This window comes from Dipteris shenzhenensis, chromosome 30, assembly GCF_047967505.1.
Source record: "Dipteris shenzhenensis isolate YYH24624 ecotype China chromosome 30, Dip_SZ_1.0, whole genome shotgun sequence".
NCBI lineage: Eukaryota > Viridiplantae > Streptophyta > Polypodiopsida > Gleicheniales > Dipteridaceae > Dipteris > Dipteris shenzhenensis.
Window position 1 is genome coordinate 39,191,430 of NC_141625.1, and position 21,959 is coordinate 39,213,388.

Sequence of the window (21,959 nt, forward strand, 5' to 3'; positions counted from 1 at the left end):
GCACTTAGTCATCTCGTTTACAAAGAAACTAGATGGTTCATCAAGCCAAAAATGTAAAATTCCACACTTATTGGCTATAATCATCAAAAAAGAGCTACAAGAAAGAGAAATGACTTTGCCTTAGTCACCAAAACCAATTGAGGAGTTGGACATACCCTTCTCACCAGTATGGGAGCCATCACCAACTTCTCCTACTATCACATTGATAAGTGCAGATGCCTTAGAAGAAATACCTATTCTCGAGATCGGGATTGAGGAATTGCCTCACGAGATGCTGCAGCTCGGTGCACAATTGCAACCAATATATCTCCAACAACAACAGCAACCAAAGCCCAAGGCAAGTTTGGCACCAAAACTTGAGGAAAGACCAAAGCCTGAGGCTACATCATCACACTAGAACCGCCCATCAATGCCATGCCAATCGATGAGCCACAAGGGGAGCTAGTGCCACAGATCAAGAGTATGACTATTGTACACAAGGGACTGAAAAACCATTGGAACAACCTCCCCCAAGTACTACAGAATCATGGGATGGCTACATGGGCACCACTTCTATCAGCAGTGTCAGCAGACCTCATCACCGTCTGTCATTCTCCAACATCAAGCTAGCCAAATGATCCAAATGTCACAACTATTCATTAGCTTGGCCAAGGAAGAATATGCAAGAGAATTAGATAGACAAACTGCAACGGAAATCAAAGACCAGTTCCAGGTAATTGCCATAGAGGTCAAGGCACTTCGGGCATAGATAGATGAGAAGAAGGTAGAAGTGCACATGAACCAAGCTCTCCAAGCTCAAGAGAAGGCAGTGAGGGATGTGACCTCCAACCTCCACCAAAGTCAAACATAGTTGACAGCAACAGTACAAGCAACGGAAATCCTACAGACCTACTATAATTCCTTGACATCCACACATGCTCGATAGACGAAGGTAGTGGCATAAGCTCGACTCACTCTAATTCACAAAGAAGAAGAGCTCTAGGATTGCAAAGACAAGCTTGAAGACATGAAACAATCTTTGGCAATACGTGCCTTCAGCATTGACGAGCTTACAAGGGAATACATAATCTTAAAGGACCAACTTGCTACCGCTCAAGAGGCCAGCACTTACACAAGTCTTGGACCAATGGTCCAATACCAATACCACTGAAGACATTCCTCAATAGGCAAATGTCACTTTGCAAATGAGAAAGCTTAAGGAGGCATATACAACCATCTACTAGCAATATAAAGGAAAAATGAATGAGATGCACTCCCAGAAGATAATCATCTCCAAGCTTGAATTCCAATTGCTAATGCACAATAATGAGGCATTCGAAGAAGACAACACCAATGAAGCCCCACTACAATGCACAATGGTGGTGTACCAAGAGCTTGTGGCTGCTCTATAAGTGGAAGATCACCTCAATGCACACATTCTTATCCAATGGAAGCAACTCCAAATCAAGATCATATCTGCTCATCCAACAATCAAATGGGAATGTTCCATAGGGACCAAAACCCTGTGCATAATTTGCCAAGACTTGTCTGAAGATGAGAAAAATATCTTTTGCCTGTCTACACATGCCGGGTTTATAACACTCAGGATGGATCCTTTCATTGCATATGTATGCCTCATGGGTAGTCCTCCCTTCAGGGTTATTATAGTTTTGTTGCCATTGCTACAAAGGCCATCACTATTATTGGCAAGGCACGACATAACCGGCATCCCACCCATGTAGCTGATGATCCCATCGCACCAACAAAAAGAAGTGTTGGAACATGACATGGCCTATCTCACATCCAACTTCCCATATCTAACCACTCTTTCTACCAACCTCATAACCTCACTTACCCTTGCTGTTGCTACCACCCTCTTAACCTTACTCGAGCTCCATCCTAACATCTATTCCAGCAACTGTCTCAAGTGTCCATGCTTTCTTGCACTCCACATCCAAAAGCATGTCCTAACCTTGCAACTCCTCCTCCCCTCTCCTCCAACCTTGCAACCCATCCTCTCCCTCTCATCCTCCCTCCTCCTCCCTTCTCCTCCTCTCTCTTCCTCCTCCTCCTCCTCCTCCTCCTCCCTCTCCCTCCTCCTCCTCCCTTCTCCTCCTCCCTTCTCCTCTTCCCTCTTCCTCCTCTCTCCTCCTTCTCCTCCTCCCTCTCCTCCTCCTCCTCCCTCCTCCTCCTCCTCCTCCCTCCTCCTCCTTCCTCCTTCCTCCTCCTTCCTCCTTCCTCCTCTCTCTTCTTTCCCCCATGCTCTTACACCTTCTTCCTCTCCCACTCCTATGCTCCCCCTAAACCCTTAGTTCCTCAACCCTTAACCTCCATGATCTACAAGGGAGACGAGTTCTCCACCATGTACTCTACTCTTAACCTTGGAACCTCTTCTAAACTCTGCAACCTCCTTCTAAACCTTGGAACCTCCTTCTAAACCTTGGAACTCCTTCTAACACTGGAACCTCTTCTAAACCCTAGAATCTCCTCCTAACCCTTAAACTCCTCCTAAACCCTGCAACCTCCAATGAGGATGAAAGCTTTCATTACCTTAACCATGATGATATTGCATAACAGGATAGGCATCCAATTTAACTATTGCAGTTGTCAATACCACAACCTAGCTTTGTACATGAAGAAGCTGCTTCTTGATTCCTTCCTCCCTCATCTTAAGGGTGCGTATGTTCTATTCGCCATCATCTCCTCCACTCTTTGCTCACTCTATGCAACAACTTCATCTAATTTCGTCAACATCTCTTGAAACTGCTTAAATTCTTAAAAACGTCATCGTGGGCAATTTCCAAGACTTCCACTCTAGTTTGGAAATCTCTCACGATGACAAACTACTTTTGAAAACTTTTGAAATCCACTGCAAGATTGTGCACAACCCTATCATAATCTTGTTCTAGGGTCTTGTAGCTTAATCTTTGAACTTTCAAAGGTGGTTCTAGATAACAACCCCCATTGTGGCTACTGTAACTTGCTCCATCGTGGCTGCTCTATGCATCCTTCCTATCCTAGAGAGCTACCTCATTGTCATCTCCACCTTGGCTACTCTTTGCCCCATCCTTCTTGGCCTTGAAACTCTCTCATAGCTCTTACATCAGTGCTCTGGTTTATGCATTCTCCTTTTTTTGTTCTTCCGTCATTTGTTCTTTTTCAATGTTCAATGCATTCTGCATGTTGAAGAGCCATGTGTAATGAGCCGTCTTTTCAACTCTTTGATCTTCAAGATCCTTTCATATCATTGCTAGCTCCTTCTCCACACCATCATTTCTAATGTCTGCAAGCCTATCCTGGAACTCCTTGATGTGCTTCTCTGCTTCTTCTCTTCTATGATTTTCCATGTTGACCATTTTTACAACGGCCTAAGCTTTGCTATTGTACCTGCAAGTCCCTTACTTATGCCTCCTCTACCTTGGCTTTTGCACCCTCCCTTAGAATTTTCTCAAGCTGCACTACCTTTGCTACATCGATGGCTTTCTCTTGTAGAAAGGCAAAAAACCATTTGTGGATATATGTAATCAAGTGCATTGAAACTCCAGTGCACTGAGATGATAATTTGGATTTGCCATCCATGCAATTCTTCATGTTGGTTATCATGCTCTTAGAGATCACCCTCGAGAAGAGTCATCACGTCCTTTCAGTTCCTCTACTACTACTAGAACCTACCAGAACTTCATGGTTCCTATCGTATTAGGAAAGAAGTGCATTGTTTTCTTCAGTACATCTTGGAGGTCTGTTGGGAAGATAGAAAGATGGACTCCACCATCTTTACTAATCTAAGCATTTGGGTATACATCTAGAATATCCTATCTCTTCCACTACTTCTCAAAGAATGTGCTTTGCGAATCGCCTCCAGGAATGCCTAGTGCATTTTCAATCATGCTTCTAGTGATGGTAATCTTGTGATCTTGACAAACTATTTGTCCCTCATTTACGTTCACCTCTTGTACCAACTTGGTGAAGCTACATAGGGAATCCAAATTGGGCTTTTGAATAGCGAGTGAGGAGCTAGATCAGGGGAGGAGAGGCTTTTGCACTATGCTACAGAGGGGGAGGAAAGATTGGGTGAGGAGCTCCCAGACTGTGCAAGGGGGAGGAAAGATCATGTGAGGAGCTTCAAACTATGCAAACACATTTTGGATCTCTTTGTGTACAAGGGGGTCCATTATGAGAGGGGATAGAAGTTGTAGGAAGAGTGCAAGAGAGAAAGAAACAATTGAGAGGGCTGGAAGATAAAATAGTGAAGGAAATGGAATAGTGGAGGCTTAAGTTTGTAGGCTAAGTGCAAGGGTTCAGAAAGAAATGTTTGAGAGGGATAGAAGACAAAACAGTGAAGGGAATTGAATAGCAGAGGCTTAAGTTTGTAGCCCAACTACAAGGAACTATCAAAGTGAGAGTGACTGCAGTGGTTGGCCCAAATTTTGATTAATTCAAGGCAACAGTACTAACTTGCATGGTAATGAGTGATTAGAGGTGATTAGGATTCATGATTTATGTGTGTAGTCATTACTAATATTTCACCAATGGTGACTACCAGTAGTGGCGTCTAAGATTACCAACCACGTTTGTGGTGGTGGCATGCATGATCAGTAGAGTATAGTTAATTTACCAATCACCAACGCTTGCATGCTCAATAGAGTGCGGCATGGTAATGAGTGATTAGAGATTAGGCTTCATGATTTATGTTTGTGTAGTTATTTCCCATGTTGGTGGCTCTCATTAGCTATGAATGTGGTGGCTAAGATCCACTAGGCTGGCAGTTAATTACCACCACCGCAATGTAGAGTGCAGTTAATTAATAGTCACCGAACTTGCATGCTCAGTAGAGTGCAGTTAATTACCAATTAATTATCAAGACAATGGCATCTATAATTAGTTACCACCACCAGGCTTGCATGATCAATAGAGTGCAGTTAATTACCAGTCATTGGGCTTGCATGCTCATTAGAGTGCAGTTAATTACCACTGTTAATTACCAGTTAATTACCAAGATGGTGGCATCTACTCCATGATTACCAACCACGTCATAATTAATTACCATTGCCATTAGTGGCGAGGTGGTGGTGATGCCTAAGATTCCACTGGCCTGGCAGTTAATTTCCAGCCGCCGCGGTGGCCTGCAATTAATATGGCTCATGATTATTTGGATGGCACCCTCTTTAGATTTTGATTAATTAAGGTGGTAGTCATGATTATTTGGATGGAACATTAGGCCTCTAGGCCTCTACTAGCATAGTGGCTTGAACTTTATAATATATAAGATCCACCAGGCTGGCAATTAATTACCAGCCATCATAGTGGCCCGCAATTACTCACCTACCAGCTACCACCATCGGGCCACTGGGCTTGACTGAGTAGAGTGTAGTTAATTATCAATAACTAGGCTTGCATGCATAAATTGGGAAGCACTGGCCCTCCAAATGGGGTGGAAGGAGTGCCCACGTGAGTGTACTTTTGCTATTGACAACTCTATAATGCTCTTGCAATCCACAAACCACATATGAATGCATAATGCCTCACACACACATTCCATGCATACGAGAGGTCACAACCTCTTATGCCTCTTGGGATCCATCCCTTGGGCGTACCCCATTATTCTACCCTTAGCCTATGACTCTTTTATGCCTATCATTTATTAATGCACCCATGCATTCCTACCCATTCCTATCCAAGGACCTACATGTGTGAGTGCACCATTTAGATTAATAATTAACATATCCAATACATTATCCATATGGCATTTAGCCATTTAAACCTATCTAGCCTACCTACTAATCATTACATTTGATCATGCTAGCCTAATACATTCTAGACTACAAAATCGTGTCGTGACATCTCTTGAATAGAGATGAACTTCTCTCAAGACAAATACCTCCCTTTCTCTCAAAATGAACACTCTCACTCTCACACTAAATCACAATGGAGGGAAAAATTTTTCTCAAAGAATACTTAAAAAGGATGAATGGAAGTTTCAACATTTAAGGACGGAAATCTCTATCAATGAACAAAAATTCTCACACAACGGAGGTGAATGGGATGAAAGAATACTTGTCGATCTTTCTCATGCTCTCATACTCTCAAGGATGATGCCTCAGTGAAAGGCATAACCAAGCTCTGATACCATGAAGAAATATGGAGAGAAGAGAGGAGAAGAGTGGAGATGAGGAGAGAGGGCACAAATAGAGAGCACACCACAAATGACTAATTGTAGACTAGATTTAGTTGAAAATGATGAATATATACAAACCCCTTTAGGGTTAGGGTTAGGGTTTCTAATCCTTTCCTTTATAGCACTCTATGTGTTAGTGCTATGGACAATATGAACACATAATGTGGAGATGGTTCCTCAACAATGTGTTCCTCCATGATCAAGAGGATGATTTAGATTGCACCAGACAATGGTGGAGATGAGAGTAAGGCCAATGAAACCTTAAAAAAAGGTAGAAACAACCATGTAAATGATGCAGAGCATAGGAGAATAGGAGATGAATGCAACCATGAGTGACAAAGGTGATGAATGATCAGAGCTGAGTGTAGACGGTGATTGACTATAAATGGACGTGTTATCACTTGAGTGGCTACATGATTTAGTAAAACACCCCCTTCTTTGGTACGATACCCCAAAATTAATGCCCTCATAATCCCCAAACTGCCACTTGGCTACATTCAAGTCGCTCCCTCTACTATAACTAAACAACTTGCTGACATACTTGTTGATACACAAGGCCCAACCAAGGCACTCTCAACCCATATGTGCTGATACACAAGGCTCTCAACCAAGGAACTCTCCACCGCGTGACCTACATCCAAGCCACGTGTTACCAAGGAACCTACTTCTTGGTAGGGTTTAACTTTTATCCCATTGTACAACTTGAGAAACACTCTTCCTTTTGCAAATCCTTGAGCATTACTGTCCCCTTAGGAAAACTTTAGTTAATCGGCAAGGTCTCAACTTGGCATTATACATTAACACAAGAATACCTTTTTCCAAGTTTTTAGGCACAATATGCCTATCATGCCATGCTTTCCTTCTCCTTTGAATTACGTGTTGTGACTAGGTTGCTCGAAGGCATAGTTCATCTGGGTGACTTAGCTGATGCAATAGCCCCTTGATTGCCTTGGATTCACCTAAGTGATGTTCAGCTGCCACTCAAAGATTAGGACCAACAAATTCCAAGGGTACCATAGATTCTAAACCAAAAGCCATCCGGAATGGACTCATTCTTTAGTGACTACACGACTTTAAAAGTGTGACCCTTGATCACTAACAAGTTGTATTGGGCATCCATATGTATAGATGATATTTCAAACACAAATTTAGTCGCTCTTGGAGCCGGCCGGATAATCCCCAAGTACCTTAGGGTGAAAGCATGCTATGGTGTATAAAAATGTACTCTTTTTGGCAAAGGTTCTAGCATAGATATAGTACTAAATTGTGTACTAAAAGGCATTGATAGTTGGATTAGATTTCCACATATCGAGGAGTCCACGTTCTGCAATTTGCAATCCACTCTCAATCGAGGACGATTTCCTCGCACATCGAGGAATATGCGATCTACAATCTACTCTCAATTGACTCTCTTCTCTCTCATGGAATCACTCGTACATGTTTGAAACCATCGACAGTCAACTCTCTTCTCTCTCGTGGAGTCCTGTCTCTGTCCGTGCAATTATCTTTGCTCATCTTCACCAGAGGTCCATTGCTCTCTCTCTCTCCTCGGCTCTCTCCATTCTCTGTGCAAACTGGCTCTCCCCTTCTCTCTCATTGAAGCCCTCACACTTTGGATCGTATGTTCTCTCTGGCGCAAAACCCAACTATGTTTGAGTGATTCTACAGCTCTCTCTCTCTCTCTCTCTCTCAAGATGACTTTCTCGTACAGTAAGATTGAGCATGCATGTTTTGATGAATTGTCTTCTTGTGTTGTTCATTAATTTATGGTTTACCATTGAAATACAATTGTGCGTAGGATGGAGAGCTCTGCACTAGAAGTGCCACACCATGAAGGGAACTCGCTCAATGCACTGCCACAGCACTGCTCCAAAAGGAACGTGAGACACTTGACATTAACACTCATGCAACATTTCAAGCATACCACAAAGAACTTGGACTTGAGAACGAAGGCTGACATTTTGTCTAAGGTTATAAAACATCTAGATGCGCAAGAGGTTGTCGATGAGACAAATTTTCAAAGCCAGTCCATATCAATGGCAATAGTGGATAATCTAAAGACATCATAGAGTCTTGTGAAAAGAGTAGAAAGTGCTGATAAGTTAGCTCTGCGAAGAGAGTAGCTCTCCACATGATTGCTAACACTTCATCATTTAAAAAATATAGTGATAGCAAAGTAGCTAAAGCCCTTGGAATTCAAGCACAAAATCTGAAGAAACATTGTGTGGACATAAAACAAGCCTCCTTCAAATGGGTAGATAGAGGTTGAAAGCGTAGACAAGATTCCTTAAGTTGTGAGGTTGTTCAATGTGTTGTCCAGTTCTGGAAAGACTGAAGGAAAGGAGTAGTTGTTGTATTTACCATATAAGAATAGATTTGTTCTGACTAGCAGTGAATTCCATGAGGCAGAATAGCACATTGTTGCATGGAGATATGTGTGATTGCTTATGCAAGGTTTGTAGGCCCCAAGGGGAGGACACATGTGTTGCCCACACCAGTAGTTGTTCTTCTGTGTCTAAAATGTGGCGTTTGGCAATATGTCCAAAGGAAGAGGATGCTAAATGGCACAATCTTGAATGCTTAATGCGCAAACGTGACGAGTGCCCACAACCATTGTTTTGCCCATGTGAGTTGGATGATGCAAATGGTGCATTGATAAGATGGAAAACGTATGAATATGCCATCAAGTATACAGGAAAAGGTCATGCAAAGAAAAGATTAAAATTCTTATACAAGGAAACTCCTCCATCCATCATCATCCCTCAACACTTGTAACACTTAAATGTGTTTATCACTCACAACTTCCGTAGTTACTGGCAACACTCTCAATTCAAGAGTCCACCATGAATTTTTTTGATGATATGGTGCTTTCAGTTGTTGACTTTGCAGAGAACTATACATTCAAAGTGCAGAATGAGGTTCAATCAATGCATTGGCATAATGACCAAGTGAACATCTTGGTTCATATTTGCTATTGGAAGGAGATGGGCGAGATAAAAAAGCAATCCATCTTTTACATTTCAGATGACAATGAACATGACACTATTTGTGCAGCATTGCTTTATGCTCCACCATCAATGGTTGGTGTCTAAATGCTTGAAGTTTAAAAGGCACTAGGTTTGGTTAGATGGGGCAACATCTCACTTCAAGTCCACTTGCCCATTTTACTTTGTTGCAAGGTAAGACATTGGACATTGCCCTCTGATTTTCTACATCACGCTGAAGATGTTGCATATTTTAAAATGCAATATATCTATTGTTTGTTATGCTAGGTATTGCACTTTGACTCACATTTGAATGATGTGGAACTTTTTTGGAAGCAATCATGGCAAGAGAGAACATGATGGGGCTGGTGCAATCATAAAGTGTGCACTAACTAGTGAGCAATTGGATGTAAATGGTGCAAAGCTACAAAATGCACATGATGTTATGAAATGGTTAGCATGGAAGATGGGAGATGATTCTAAACAAAGGCTCTTCGTAGAAGTAAAGGTTGGTGATGTTGACAGGTCTAAAGCATGGAAATGCCAGACCATCAAAGGAAGTCATTCAACACACTACATATTGGGTTTTAGTAACAAAGATCCCACACAAGCCTTGTTTAGACATTTGTCATGCTTTTGTTCATTCTACATGGATGAAACATGGGATAAGTGCACCAATTTATCTCATGCAAGTCCGTGGACCTTGAACAGAAGGCTGGAGCCCATCAATGGATAGATTGCATCAAACATGGAGAAGGAATCTGTAACATATGCGATGGATAGAGACCACAGCTGGCTGACAATACTACGGTCCCCTACAAATGAAGATAATGAGGATTATTATGTGGTGCTGTGCTCAAAATAAAAAATAGTCCTCATAGAGCAAGAGATAGATGGCTGGGGTAATGCCTTCAACATTGGGGATCAAGTGGTTTCTTGAATCTTTTATGCAAAAATCCCAAAATGCAAAAGCAGTTATGCATTACTAAAAGATGCACCTCCTCTATAGTGCATGTTGATGCAGTGTTAGCAATAAAGTTCCAAATGTTGCAAGCAAAGCACAAGGTTAAAGGCCAGAGAATGGTGTATCGTGTACCCCAAGAGGTGCATGAACGAATCCTGGCAAACATTTCTCTGTAAGAACTGTTGCTGAGCATGTATTTTTGCAATGGCTCTTACATATTTTTGTGCGCATTTTGTATTCTTAGCTGCCCCTTTTAACACAAAGGCATCTTGTATTCACAAAAAAAGAATGAAAAGTTAAGTGTTTTTTTTTCAGTACATCGTTAAAAAGGAATCCAAAAATTATGCGTGTAGTGATAGTGGAGCTAGCAAACAAATTTTTTCACAACATGACTTATTTGTTTCTCTCGAGGATGCCCCGCAATGAGGAACTTTAACATTTTTTAGTACTATTAGTTTTAATTGTGTACTATTATATTATTACTGTTTAGGTACTGCTATCATATCATACTATTAGCCCTATTTTGAGTGATTGTGTACTATTGTCGTAATTTTTGTAGTTCATATTAAGTTTGTTCTACTGTCATATCATACTACTTATTACTATTTGGTTAGTACTATTTAGTACTATGTACTACTATCTTAAGTAACTCATCTACTGTTAATTCAGAGAGAGAGAGATTCAAAGAGAGAGAGAGAGAGAGAGAGAGAGAGAGAGAGAGAGAGAGAGAGAGAGAGAGAATCATTGTATTACTGTCATATCATACTACTTAGTACTATTTGGTTAGTACTATGCGATACTATGTAGTACTATGTTAAGTAGCACATCTGCTGTCAATTGAGAGAGAGAGAGAGAGAGAGAGAGAGAGAGAGAGAGAGAGAGAACCATTGTACTACTATCATATCATATTTTTGTAATGTTGTTCCTCTTTTTAATATATTGCACTTATAATTCAGAATGAGCCATACAAAATTCGAAGGCACCATATAAAATCATAATGAGACATATAGAATCACTCATATGACATTACGGAGCCCAAACGACTTGGATACAATAGCTTTGCGTTGCACTCCACACAGTCCAATATACAACCAGGTCAGGCTTGGATACATACGGCAGCTCTACGGCACTGCACTCCACACACCCCAATATACTATGTTCTAGGAAGGAACGATCCTAGAACATAGGGGTTTTTGGCCCTTCTTCCTCAGCATCCTCGTCAGTGACCCAAGGGACTATCGTCTTGAACATCCAAAGTTGCTATTTTTTAAAGGCCATACCCTGCATTTGTAAGGTCTCTGAAGATGTTATCAGCCCTTTTTGCAATTCCATCCTATAGCTGTAGAGCAGAAGAGTGTACATCTCTATAACACATTGATGGATCTGTAATGCTAGTAAAAAACAGCCAACTGTATGAGCACCATAATAGACATGACACATGATTCCTTATCTTAGACCTGACTAACAGTTAGTATTATTTTATCTAGAACCAAAATCGGTATTGTATGGTTGAGCAAAAAATACCATAAAAGATAACATATAAAAAAGGACCATATATTTTATTGCATTGACATTGGCTATTTACCAATATCATGTAATAACACCAATACATTTATCAGCTCACCATTAATTTGATCAGCAAAGTAACCAGCAAAGTCTGTATTACAAAGTAACTAGTACAAGTTTGTATTTAGAAAGTAACAACATCTGTATTCATCAATTGTACAAGTCCTTTACAATCTGGCCTTCAAGGCCTAGTGTATGGTGGGTATTGGTTTACATAAATATTATGCCTAAGAATCTATTGGCACATCTCATGTGGAAGGTTTGCTACTCTTTGTTGGATGATAAACCAGTCCGTGGTCTTTGGATCTTTAGTTAACAGTCAAACGACATCATCAACACACCCCATGTCAGCATAATCTACAGAGAAGACTTCAATGAATAATTTGGCTGGATGCTCACCACGGGCAGCTGCAATGTGCTCAATCACATGGCCTTCATAAGGGTATATCATTGTAAAGGCAGGAACACTTTCTTTGGCATTTGCTAAATCCAATAAGTATGGGAGCAATTGATCTGATAGCTCATCATCATTAGGATCTCCATCATAGGCAAAAGGAGTTATGCAAGAATCGGGTGGATTTAATGCTTCTTTAAAAGGAGTGTCATCAACCAGGAGTGTGTTCATGGGATCATAGTCAATGTCATGCACAGCCAATGCACTAAATGGCTTAAGCAAATACATCTCATCTAGCTGTGTTGGGTGGCAAAATTCTTCCCTTATACAACAATCCTCTTGTGTAAAGTTGAACAGGAACTTGAACTCCTAAACCCATCATATCCCAATTGGCTTTCTATCAAAGACACTATGGGACTGACATTTCTCCTTGTCATACTACTCCATGTAGCGATCTCAAAATGCTCCCACAAAGATTTCATGAAATTGATCAACTGTGGCCGTAAAGAGATGACATGGTTTCCTAATTTATGAACATCACCACCTTGGGCCATTTCAGGAGTAGTCCGCCACCACCTCTTTAACAATATTCCATTCAAATCAAAGATTAACAACTTTTTTTGAGGCAAAACATTTTTAGAGTCACCTAAAAGCAACAATAACACATATACAAATCCATCATACTTGAGTTGATGAATTGCAAAAAGAATTTCATATCAACTTACGAGAAGATAAATTGCAAAAAGAATTTATTAAAAAAACAAGGAAGATAAATTGCAAAAATAATTTCATTCAAAAAACAAGAAGATAAATTGTAAAAAAAACAAGAAGATAAATTGCAAAAAGAGTTTCATTTAAAACTTGTGAGACCAACTCTCATACAATGTCATTTCATAGACAATCTGGTCCTAACATTTGGGGTTGGGCATTTGATAGGATCAATCAAATACGACTTAGTAACTATTTGATTAAATTTCTTCTTCTTTGTCCCCGTAGGAAGAAGGCTATCTAGTACTACGGCATCCTCCATTTGCTCTCCATCAGAGCTATAAGGCAGTTTAGGCTTTAGCCCTGATATAATCTCAGCTGCCTCAGTGATTCTCTCACTGCCACTATTTGTGTCGAGCTTTTCACCACTATCCGTGTATTGACCCTTGCTGTTCTTTCCAGTCAACTCCCCACTGCTACCTATGTCTTTGTCATTGTTGTGGTTTCCCGACAAGTCCTGCATGTCCAATCTTCCTATTGCTTCCTCTATAATCCTATCCAGTTGCTGCAAATTTTCTTCATTTAAGTTCAACAGATCATCTTCATCCAAGTGCTGATCGTCTTTGATGTCTCCAATTAGATTGTCTACAAAGAAATAAAGTCAGATCAGAAGACTTTAAATGTGCATCTTCACAAAAAAATACATACCCTCCTTTTTCTCTATATTCTTGCTTTTGTACAATGACTGCACATCATATTTCTTCTTGTGTTGTGTGGTGCTGCATCTTAGTAAGAGCTTCCTTAACTAGCAAACTTTCATCTACTGAACAATATATAGAACATGAATAAATGAAATAGATAAAATAGTAACTTATAAAAATAAATACCCTCTTTTGGCCACATAGGGAAAAAAACAGTCCTACCTCTCTCCTCTGCAACTTTCAAGTCCCCCTGTGCCATTGCCTACTGCTTTTTTACTTTGTCCAACATTTCATCCTCATCATATTCCTGATTCCCAACATCCTCAAAGGAGTTTTCATCTTCCAACTGACTACCATCGAATAGTTGTTCATTGTCTTATTTTTCACACGACGCATGCCCCTCTACCTGTTGTTCTTTCTTGGTGTCTATGACCACATTTGAAATGTTAGGAGTTTCACATTTCTCATTTTCAACAGGTTTAGCTTGCTTTGTACTAGTTTTCAACTCTTTTGGACATGCTATTTTGGTGTCTTACTTGTTTAAGGAAAGAACAATTATTTGAAACTAATTTCAAAAGGCAAATAGATTATTTAAAGATAGACAATAATAAAAAAATAGTAGTATTTAAACTTGAAGGAAAAATGGCCCTTGAGGGGTCCCCTTTAGGGGCAAGGGACATATTCCAACACAGCCCTTGCCCCTAAAGGAGACCCCTCAAGGGCCATATTTCCATTGGTTGTGTTGGAGTCCAGATGTGATTGGTACTAAACAGTACTAAGTACTAAGTGCTACTAATAGTACTAAATACTACTAATACTGCTCAGTACTACTACATAGTACTAAATACTACTAATACTACTAAGTACTAAACAAAACTAATACTGCTAGATAATACTAAGTGCTAACTAAGGTACTAAATACTACTAATACTAAATAGTACTAAGTGCTAACTAGTGCTAAATACTATTAAATAGTACTAAATGCTACATATTAAATAGCACTAACTGCTAACTTAGAGTGCTGAATAGTAGATGATAAATAGTATTAAATGCTAAATAGTAGATGACTAGTATTAAATGCTAAATATTATTGAATGGTGAATAGTACTAAATGATGAATAGTACTAAATACTAAATAGTAGTAAATGCTAGATAGTGCTAAATGGTGCTAAATGCTTAGTAGTATTTAGCCTTTTAGGCTATCCTTTTAGTACTAAATGATATATAGTACTACATGCTAGGTGGTGCTAATATTACTAAATATTGAACAGTCCTAAATGCTAAATAGTACTAAATGCTAAATAGTGCTGAATAGTACTACATGCCAAATACTACTAAATGCCAAATAGTGTTAAATGTTAAATAGTTTTGAAACACACAGTACTAGAAGTGCTAGATAGTACTAAATGCTTAGTAGTATTTAGCCTTTTTAGCTATCCTTTTAGTACTAAATACATAGTACTAGTAGTGCTAGATAGTGCTGAAACACAACTGTACTAGTAGTACTACATAGTTCCAAATAGTACTAAATGCTAAATAGTACTAAATGCTAGGTAGTTCTAATATTACTAAATGTTGAACAATCCTAAATGCTAAATAGTACTTGATGCTAAATAGTGTTGAATAGTACTAAATGACAAATACTAGTAAATGCCAAATAGTATTAAATGCTAAATAGTGCTGAAACACACAATACTAGTAGTGCTAGATAGTGCTAAATAGTACTAAAGGCTAACTAGTACTACTGAATGCTAAATAGTGTTGAATATTACTAAATGCTAAATAGTGCTAAATAGTACTAAAGTTTAGATAGTACAAAATTTTAAACATTGCTAAATCACATAAACAATACTATTTAGTACCAAATAACTGACTTCAAATGTTCAGCATGTACGATATTATATTACTCTATTGAGTAATAAGTAATAACAAAAAAAGAGTGAAGAAAATATACCTGCTTTGTCAAAGCTCATGGTAGCCAACCATGCATTTAACACCAATACATTGCAGGACGGATGAATACATTGCAAGTTCTCAAAAAATGGAATGCTACACTACACACATGATGTGGTATGTGTGGAAGCATGGTGCAAAAAGCACATCAATACTTTCTTGAGAAAATCCAAGCCCACAGAAAACACACCTGCACATTTATTGAAAGGGTAAGTACACACTACTTGTAAGAGGACCCAACTCTAAAAACTGAAACATTGATTTGTACATGGAAGTTAAGAATCTCACCATTCAATATTCACGTTCATAGTCGCTACTGTAGAGCTTGTGGGATGGTGAGTTGGTGCTATATTCAGAACTTCGGGACCCTGACTTGGGAGCTTCTCAATCAGATGCTGCACGTTGCTCAAAAAACTTGAGCTTGCTTGATAGTGCTCTCCAATGCTGATTCACTGCCTTTTTGCCGATTCAATTACTTTTGCTACATCCTTCAAGAACTCATCCTGTAGTACACTACATTGTCTACTTTACTATGCATGCAGCTAAGTGTATGTACAATTGATTTAACTTTTGTGAGGGCTTTGCCCTTAATTGCAGTAGCAGCGTCAAAATCTGCATACAATCTTGCATTCTCCTTTGACACTGTACCCTTCCACTCATGCAGTACACCTTCTTGCTCCACGCTGAACTTTTGTTTATCCTATAAACTCACAAGCTCCCGTTTTGTTGTAGACGGGGGCCTACATCACGTTCGTGCTTAATACATGTGCTGTCTAAGCTAGCCAAGTGCAGATTCACGTCTCTATGTTGGGCAAAGTCATCCCAATCCACATCTACTCCATGAGTAGATGCAGTGAATGCCCATGCCAACACTATACCAACTTCATTGTTCGTGATTGTTTTCTAATTGTAAATCCTATAGTAAATCTTCATAAAATCGTTCAGCAACGATTTCTTCAACCGACCTATATGAAAGCCATGTTGGCTCTCTTTGTCATTGTTTCCCTATGTTTCTCGGATCCAAGTGTCCAACTCCAGATATGAGTCTGGCTTTGCTCTCAGGAAAAATCTCCATCCAAGACTGACTCCAATCGGAATTGTTATTGGTTTGTTGTCCTTAGTCTTTAGCTTCTCTTTGGTTAGAGTCAGAATAGAAGCCGCTTTGCTGTCCATAGCCTTTGCCTTCTCTTTGGTTGCAGACTTCCTAGATGGAGTGTTTCTTCTTGGAGAAAGGACATCGGGCTTCTTGGAGGCGGGAGATGTGATGCCTTTGGGCTTCCTTGGAGGCATGGCGGTCTTCAACTATTGCAAAGAGAGTAACATTTTAGTACTAGGACTCACACTAAGATGAAACAAAGTAAAATAACAAAGAGAGAGAGAGAGAGAGAGAGAGAGAGAGAGAGAGCAACAACAAAAGCAGAAAGTTTGCATGTCGATAAAAGGACTAGCAAAAGACAATCAATCGCATGTAGGTTCGAATATTGAATTATGGAGAGAGAGAGAGAGAGAGAGTACTCACGAGAGAGCGACCTGCGTCAACGTCCTGCGAGAAAATTCGAGGTGGAAATCAGAAGTTCGAAAGTAGAAGCTGGAAATCAGAAGTTCAAAAGTTCGAAAGTGGAAATGATAGAGTGCAGGTTCAAAATTGAAACCCCTAAGAGGAGGCGCAGTGCATGAAAATGTGTGTATGAGCATGAGAATGCGTATGTGAGAATATCTTGTGCATGAGAATCTGTAATGAATAAATATATTACTACACATCGATTCGAGAAATCTCTCCATATCGCACACTTCTTAGTACTACCACATTCTTGCCAATAGTACATACACCATAGCATGCTTTCACCCTTAGATTTTGCCCATTAGTAGCATTATTAGTAGCTTCCACAATGTACCTATTTTGTGTAAACCTGGCAGGCTTAAAAGAGCCAACAAAGTCCGATCCCATCTTTGGAATGCTTTCCAAGGATGAGTGACTTGTAATGGCATGGATTCATTTGGAAAAAGACAACCAGTGCGTTGGCATACATCACCTTGCACTACATTTTATTTGAGCATCCTTGAATTTCATCATGATCTTTCGGCTAGTTTCCTTGGTCTTGCTACTCGCTGACACATCTTTGCCACTTGGTCTACACGATGATCAATCATCTTTTTTTTTTGCATTGAATTCAAATTGAAAGTGCGAGAAAGTGCCAATAGCGCCTCCATAGGGCTATGGGGGTGACCAAGATAAAATTATGAGCTATCTGTAGGGCTTCAATTGAGGATAAGCACACACATTTTAGACCCCGTTCCCATGGTGGCTAAAATGCTAGGTCGTAGCAAGCAGTATCTTCAAAAGTTTGCAATTTTCCCCCGACTGACCTCGACATTCACGATGCCAAATTGTGGAAATGCCCCGGGAGACGGAAAAAAGAGCTCACCCCGGGGCATTTTGGTGCCTCTACTCTTGCAGCCAATAATTTATGTCCATTCCGAGGTTTTGGGCTGACACGGCATCGTTTTCGAATGACACGAGCATGCCCACGTAAGCTTGAGCGACACTCCTTCAGGGTTGAAAGGCACTACGTGGGAACGAACTCTTAGGGGCTTGGTCCAAATGCTCATCATGGATGATCTTGTTAAATGAACGCATTCATTTTGGTTGTCTGAGATTGACTTGGCTATGGCGGCCATCTCAACATATCCGTTTCGGAATCATTTGAATAAGGCTTCAACCTCACAGCGAAACGCTGCCACATTGCTGCGAAGCATCGCTGACTAGTGAGACAGTTATGGGTTTGATTCAATCGACCTCACTCACGCAGCTGGAAATGGAGGTGGACGAGGACGACGCCGAGGAGGAGGAGGAGGAGGAGGACGAAGACGACGAGGATCACGACGACGACGAAGAAGAAGAGAAGGGCGAGCAGCACCGCCCGGAGCTAGAGCATACAGAGAAGAAGGTAGATTTGGAGGAGGAGCTCGAGCAGGAGCCGGAATTGGTTCCTTTAGCCTCTGCGGAGTCTCCTGTATCCAGGGTCTCGACTCCCCACCTCGGTCCTGCGATCCGCGTTTGCGATCCAGGCCACATGCTCACCCCTGTATCCTTGCATGCCCGGAGACGCAGCCACAATAGAATTGCAGACGTCGAGGACGAAATCTGCACCGAAATCTATTTCATCAGACACGGGGAATCTGATAGGAACGTTTTGCCGGATCTCATCGGGGGCCGTAGCCCCTCTGCAATGTTGACGGCAGAAGGGAAACGGCAGGCCCGTGCTCTCGGCGTCTTCTTGTTGTCTCATGGGTCCTATTTTGACGCTGTTTTCTCCTCACCTTTAGAACGGGCTAAGCAAACAGCGATCACTGTTTGTCAGGTAGTCTCAGATCTACGTTTTCATGCGATGCTCTTTGAATTTTGTTGGTCCTCTCTGAATTCGATTTTAAGGCTTCACAAATGCGTTGGGGTCTGACGACGCGATTGCGGATCGTTCAGGAAGTAAACTTTCCTCAGGAGAAAATCGAGTACAGGGATGATCTTGTAGAGATGAGCCAAGGACTATGGGAAGGGCTTCGCATGTCTGATGTGTGCACACCCGAGTTCCAAGTCACCTTGGCAAATACACGTCTAGATTTTCATCCTCCAGGGGGAGAGTCTCAACGCCAAGTAGAATTCCGCATGGTGGAGTTTGTAAACGAGGTGGTACTGCCAAGGGCAGTGCAGGACACACTACACAAGGATGCCAACAGAAAGGAAAGCGAATCAAGCTCTTTGATGCAAGTTCACCCACTTGAAGATGCTACTGAAGCAAAGACCTCTCGGGTGGTAACACCTCTGGGTCAGTATAGGAACTTAGTCATGAAAGGAGCTGGGAAGAGTAGGCTGCATGTAGCATCTAATGGGGAAACAGCAGCTCTGGGGGATTCTTCTGCATCTGAACACAAGCCAGCTCCAAAACCAGCCCCCTATCACGTAGCTGTGTTCTCTCATGCTATGTCCATAAAATGCCTCTTGCGAGGGCTCTTGGGGTCGGATCCTCAAATGACTCATCGTTTATCCATAGACAACACTTCCATGACCGTCTTAAAGCATTCAACACAGAATGGCTGGCATATTCAGCGTGTTAATGACACCGCACATCTTCGATTGCTGTGAGAAAGTAAAGGGAAGAGAATTGGGGGTCTATATTGACTCCATTTAAACATCTGGTAGCCAGTAGTGACTTGGAAAGAATCCTGGTCCTTACATTTGAAGGAGGCGTTTGGGAGTTAACTATAACGTAACTCTCCAATGTCTTTTTAAAATTTACTTGTCCGTAGTTATTCCTTTTGGTACAACTTGATGCCATGCCTTAAGGGTCTGAGTGGCGTATGCCATTCGTTGTTCATTACTCCTTGTATGTCAACCATTAAAGCATTTGATGAAAGCAGATGGATTTGGAAGTGTGCTGTGATAATTTTTTCCGTGCCTTCAGGCAAGGCTATGCAATGAATTGGGCTTATTAGTCAAGGACTGCTTTTTTGACTTGCATAAAGAGCAAAGGCAATTGCTGTCTTCTTCCCAAACATTGCCTTAACGAAGCTAAAGGCAGGGTCAGTTGTGAAACCTGACGTATTTCCCTTTTAGATTAGCAGTTCTATGAAAAAATTGAAGCCCATGCTCTAACACTGTATTACAAGAACTAGGGTATTATTGCTTTTTCTTTCCTTGATGACATTTAATCTGAAGCGTAGGTTTTTGCTTTCATATTTTGTGAAGGTCAAATAGCACATAATCTTTTTGTGTTGACGTTTCTTTACAAGGTGTGGTGTCATGGCACTGTTTATCTGCCACAGCTCAATCTGGGCGCAGAAGTTCAGAGATGGTCTAACTGTAGAAGGATGTTTCTTCTTCTTCTCTTCCCCATGCGCGAGCCTCCCCCAATCTCATTGTTGTCCGGTGTGGCCTTTTGTTGGCCCCAGCTTCCCGTGTTGCCATATCTTCTCTCTTTTGACAGAAGGGATAGATTGATTCACGGCATAATTGTGTTAATATCTTTTGTTGACAGAGGAACCAGTGCTTTACTTTCATTTTACTTTAGATTGATGGGGAGCCTTGAGCTAACCTCCCCTCTGGAGTTTCATATTTCTTTTGGGTGTCTTTTCTTCTTCTTTCTTTCTTTGGGTGTCCTCATCACACTTGTCACTACCATTTGCTCCATGTGTGCATGGTTGTGTGGACTTGTGTGTTTTCTGTGTTTCCTTTGTTCTGCATATGTAACATGTCCTCTAGATTACTCGAAGTTTATGTGAAAGTAGCATTGGGCATCATTTTTGACAATTTCCTTCTTTTCTTTGAACATGCTTAGTTGCTGCTGAAATACAGCTAACAGCACCAATGTCAAAGAAAACAGGCTAATATACAGGGCTCGCTGAATCATCAATTTCCTACTGCCCTAACAGAAAACACAAATCTGTTTGTTGCTAGGTTAGAGAAAAGGGTATATGATAAGTTGTACAATGGTCAGATAGAGGATCATCTCAATCATTATGGGGGTTTTGTACTCAGCTGGGATCTCTTTCTATTGTGTGTCATGCTCATGATGTGGTCATTATCTTCTCCCTCTCCCCTCAGAGGGAGTTACAAACTCAACTGGGTTTGTGTGAACTTTCTGTTGAGAAACTGCAATTCTCAAAGGATTTACCACCTGTGGTTATTTGGATGTCTTAACCGAGTAGCCAGGCTCGTTCAGATTTCATGAAAGCTCAGCGAAGGAACAATTCACAGCACTAAGGCACAAATCACACTTCAGTATATGCCTCGTCTAGGGGTTGGAGGACTTCGGGACAGCTTAGGAAACTTAAAGTGCTGAAACTAAAATTGCAATGGAGGAAGGGGTGGAAAAGTAGGGAAGGAGAGAGAAAAACACAGCACTAGGGGCCAGAAAGGTCTTTATTGCAATATAACTTTGTACAAATGGCTCATACAGGGAGCATGAAGCTGAATACAATTCTCAATATAGCTTAGAGATAAGGGGCTCTTCTTTTATAGACTAGACCTAGCTTGTGCTTTTCCAAAAGCTAGACCTGCTTCCTAAGCCAGTTCACATCTTCTTGACAAGAGTTCTTCTCAAGGTTTACAATTATATTGAGAAGCTTTTCGGTTGAGGACAACTAAATAGAAGCCGAGCGGATGCCACCAATTCATACTTCTCCCAAGAAATAAAGAGAAATCTTTATTAGATTGATTTCGATCAAAGAAGTTGATGGTTCACTAGAATGAGCTTCATTTACTTTGCTTTGCATTAGTAAACGAGGACTGTTGGGACACCCACAAGAGAGTAGGATTAGTCCAAGAACTAGAATGCATGCATTTGACTAACCTCTAATGGGTTAGAGCACTGGAAATGTTTATTGAATGTGTAGGACCAAGAAGAGTGCAATACGTCCCAAGATTCAAGGAGCAAGTGCCAAAAAGCAAGTTCACAAGAGCCGAAGTACAAGAACAAGTGACATCCCACTCTATGGAGGGCCACTAGTTGCTGATTTCGAGACCTTCCCCAAGTGGGAT

The 21,959-nt window shown here is 40.8% G+C and overlaps 1 protein-coding gene across 1 annotated transcript; it reads left to right on the forward strand.

Annotated features, from left to right (window-relative positions):
- The first annotated feature begins 18,052 nt into the window (after nt 1-18,052).
- LOC147882092 (uncharacterized) lies at nt 18,053-19,996 on the forward strand. The gene is made up of 2 exons (XM_087401844.1): nt 18,053-18,786; nt 18,906-19,996. The coding sequence occupies exons 1-2, from the start codon at nt 18,202-18,204 to the stop codon at nt 19,563-19,565; spliced, it is 1,245 nt and encodes a 414-aa protein (XP_087257970.1). The 5' UTR covers nt 18,053-18,201; the 3' UTR covers nt 19,566-19,996.
- The last annotated feature ends 1,963 nt before the right edge of the window (nt 19,997-21,959 follow it).

What these genes read in the sequence shown, in the direction of transcription:
- LOC147882092 (XM_087401844.1), top strand. Translation starts at nt 18,202, where the DNA reads ATGGGTTTGATTCAATCGACCTCACTCACGCAGCTGGAAATGGAGGTG. An exon ending in CAGCGATCACTGTTTGTCAG is followed by an intron (nt 18,787 to 18,905) that starts GTAGTCTCAGAT and finishes CGGATCGTTCAG; the next exon opens with GAAGTAAACTTTCCTCAGGA.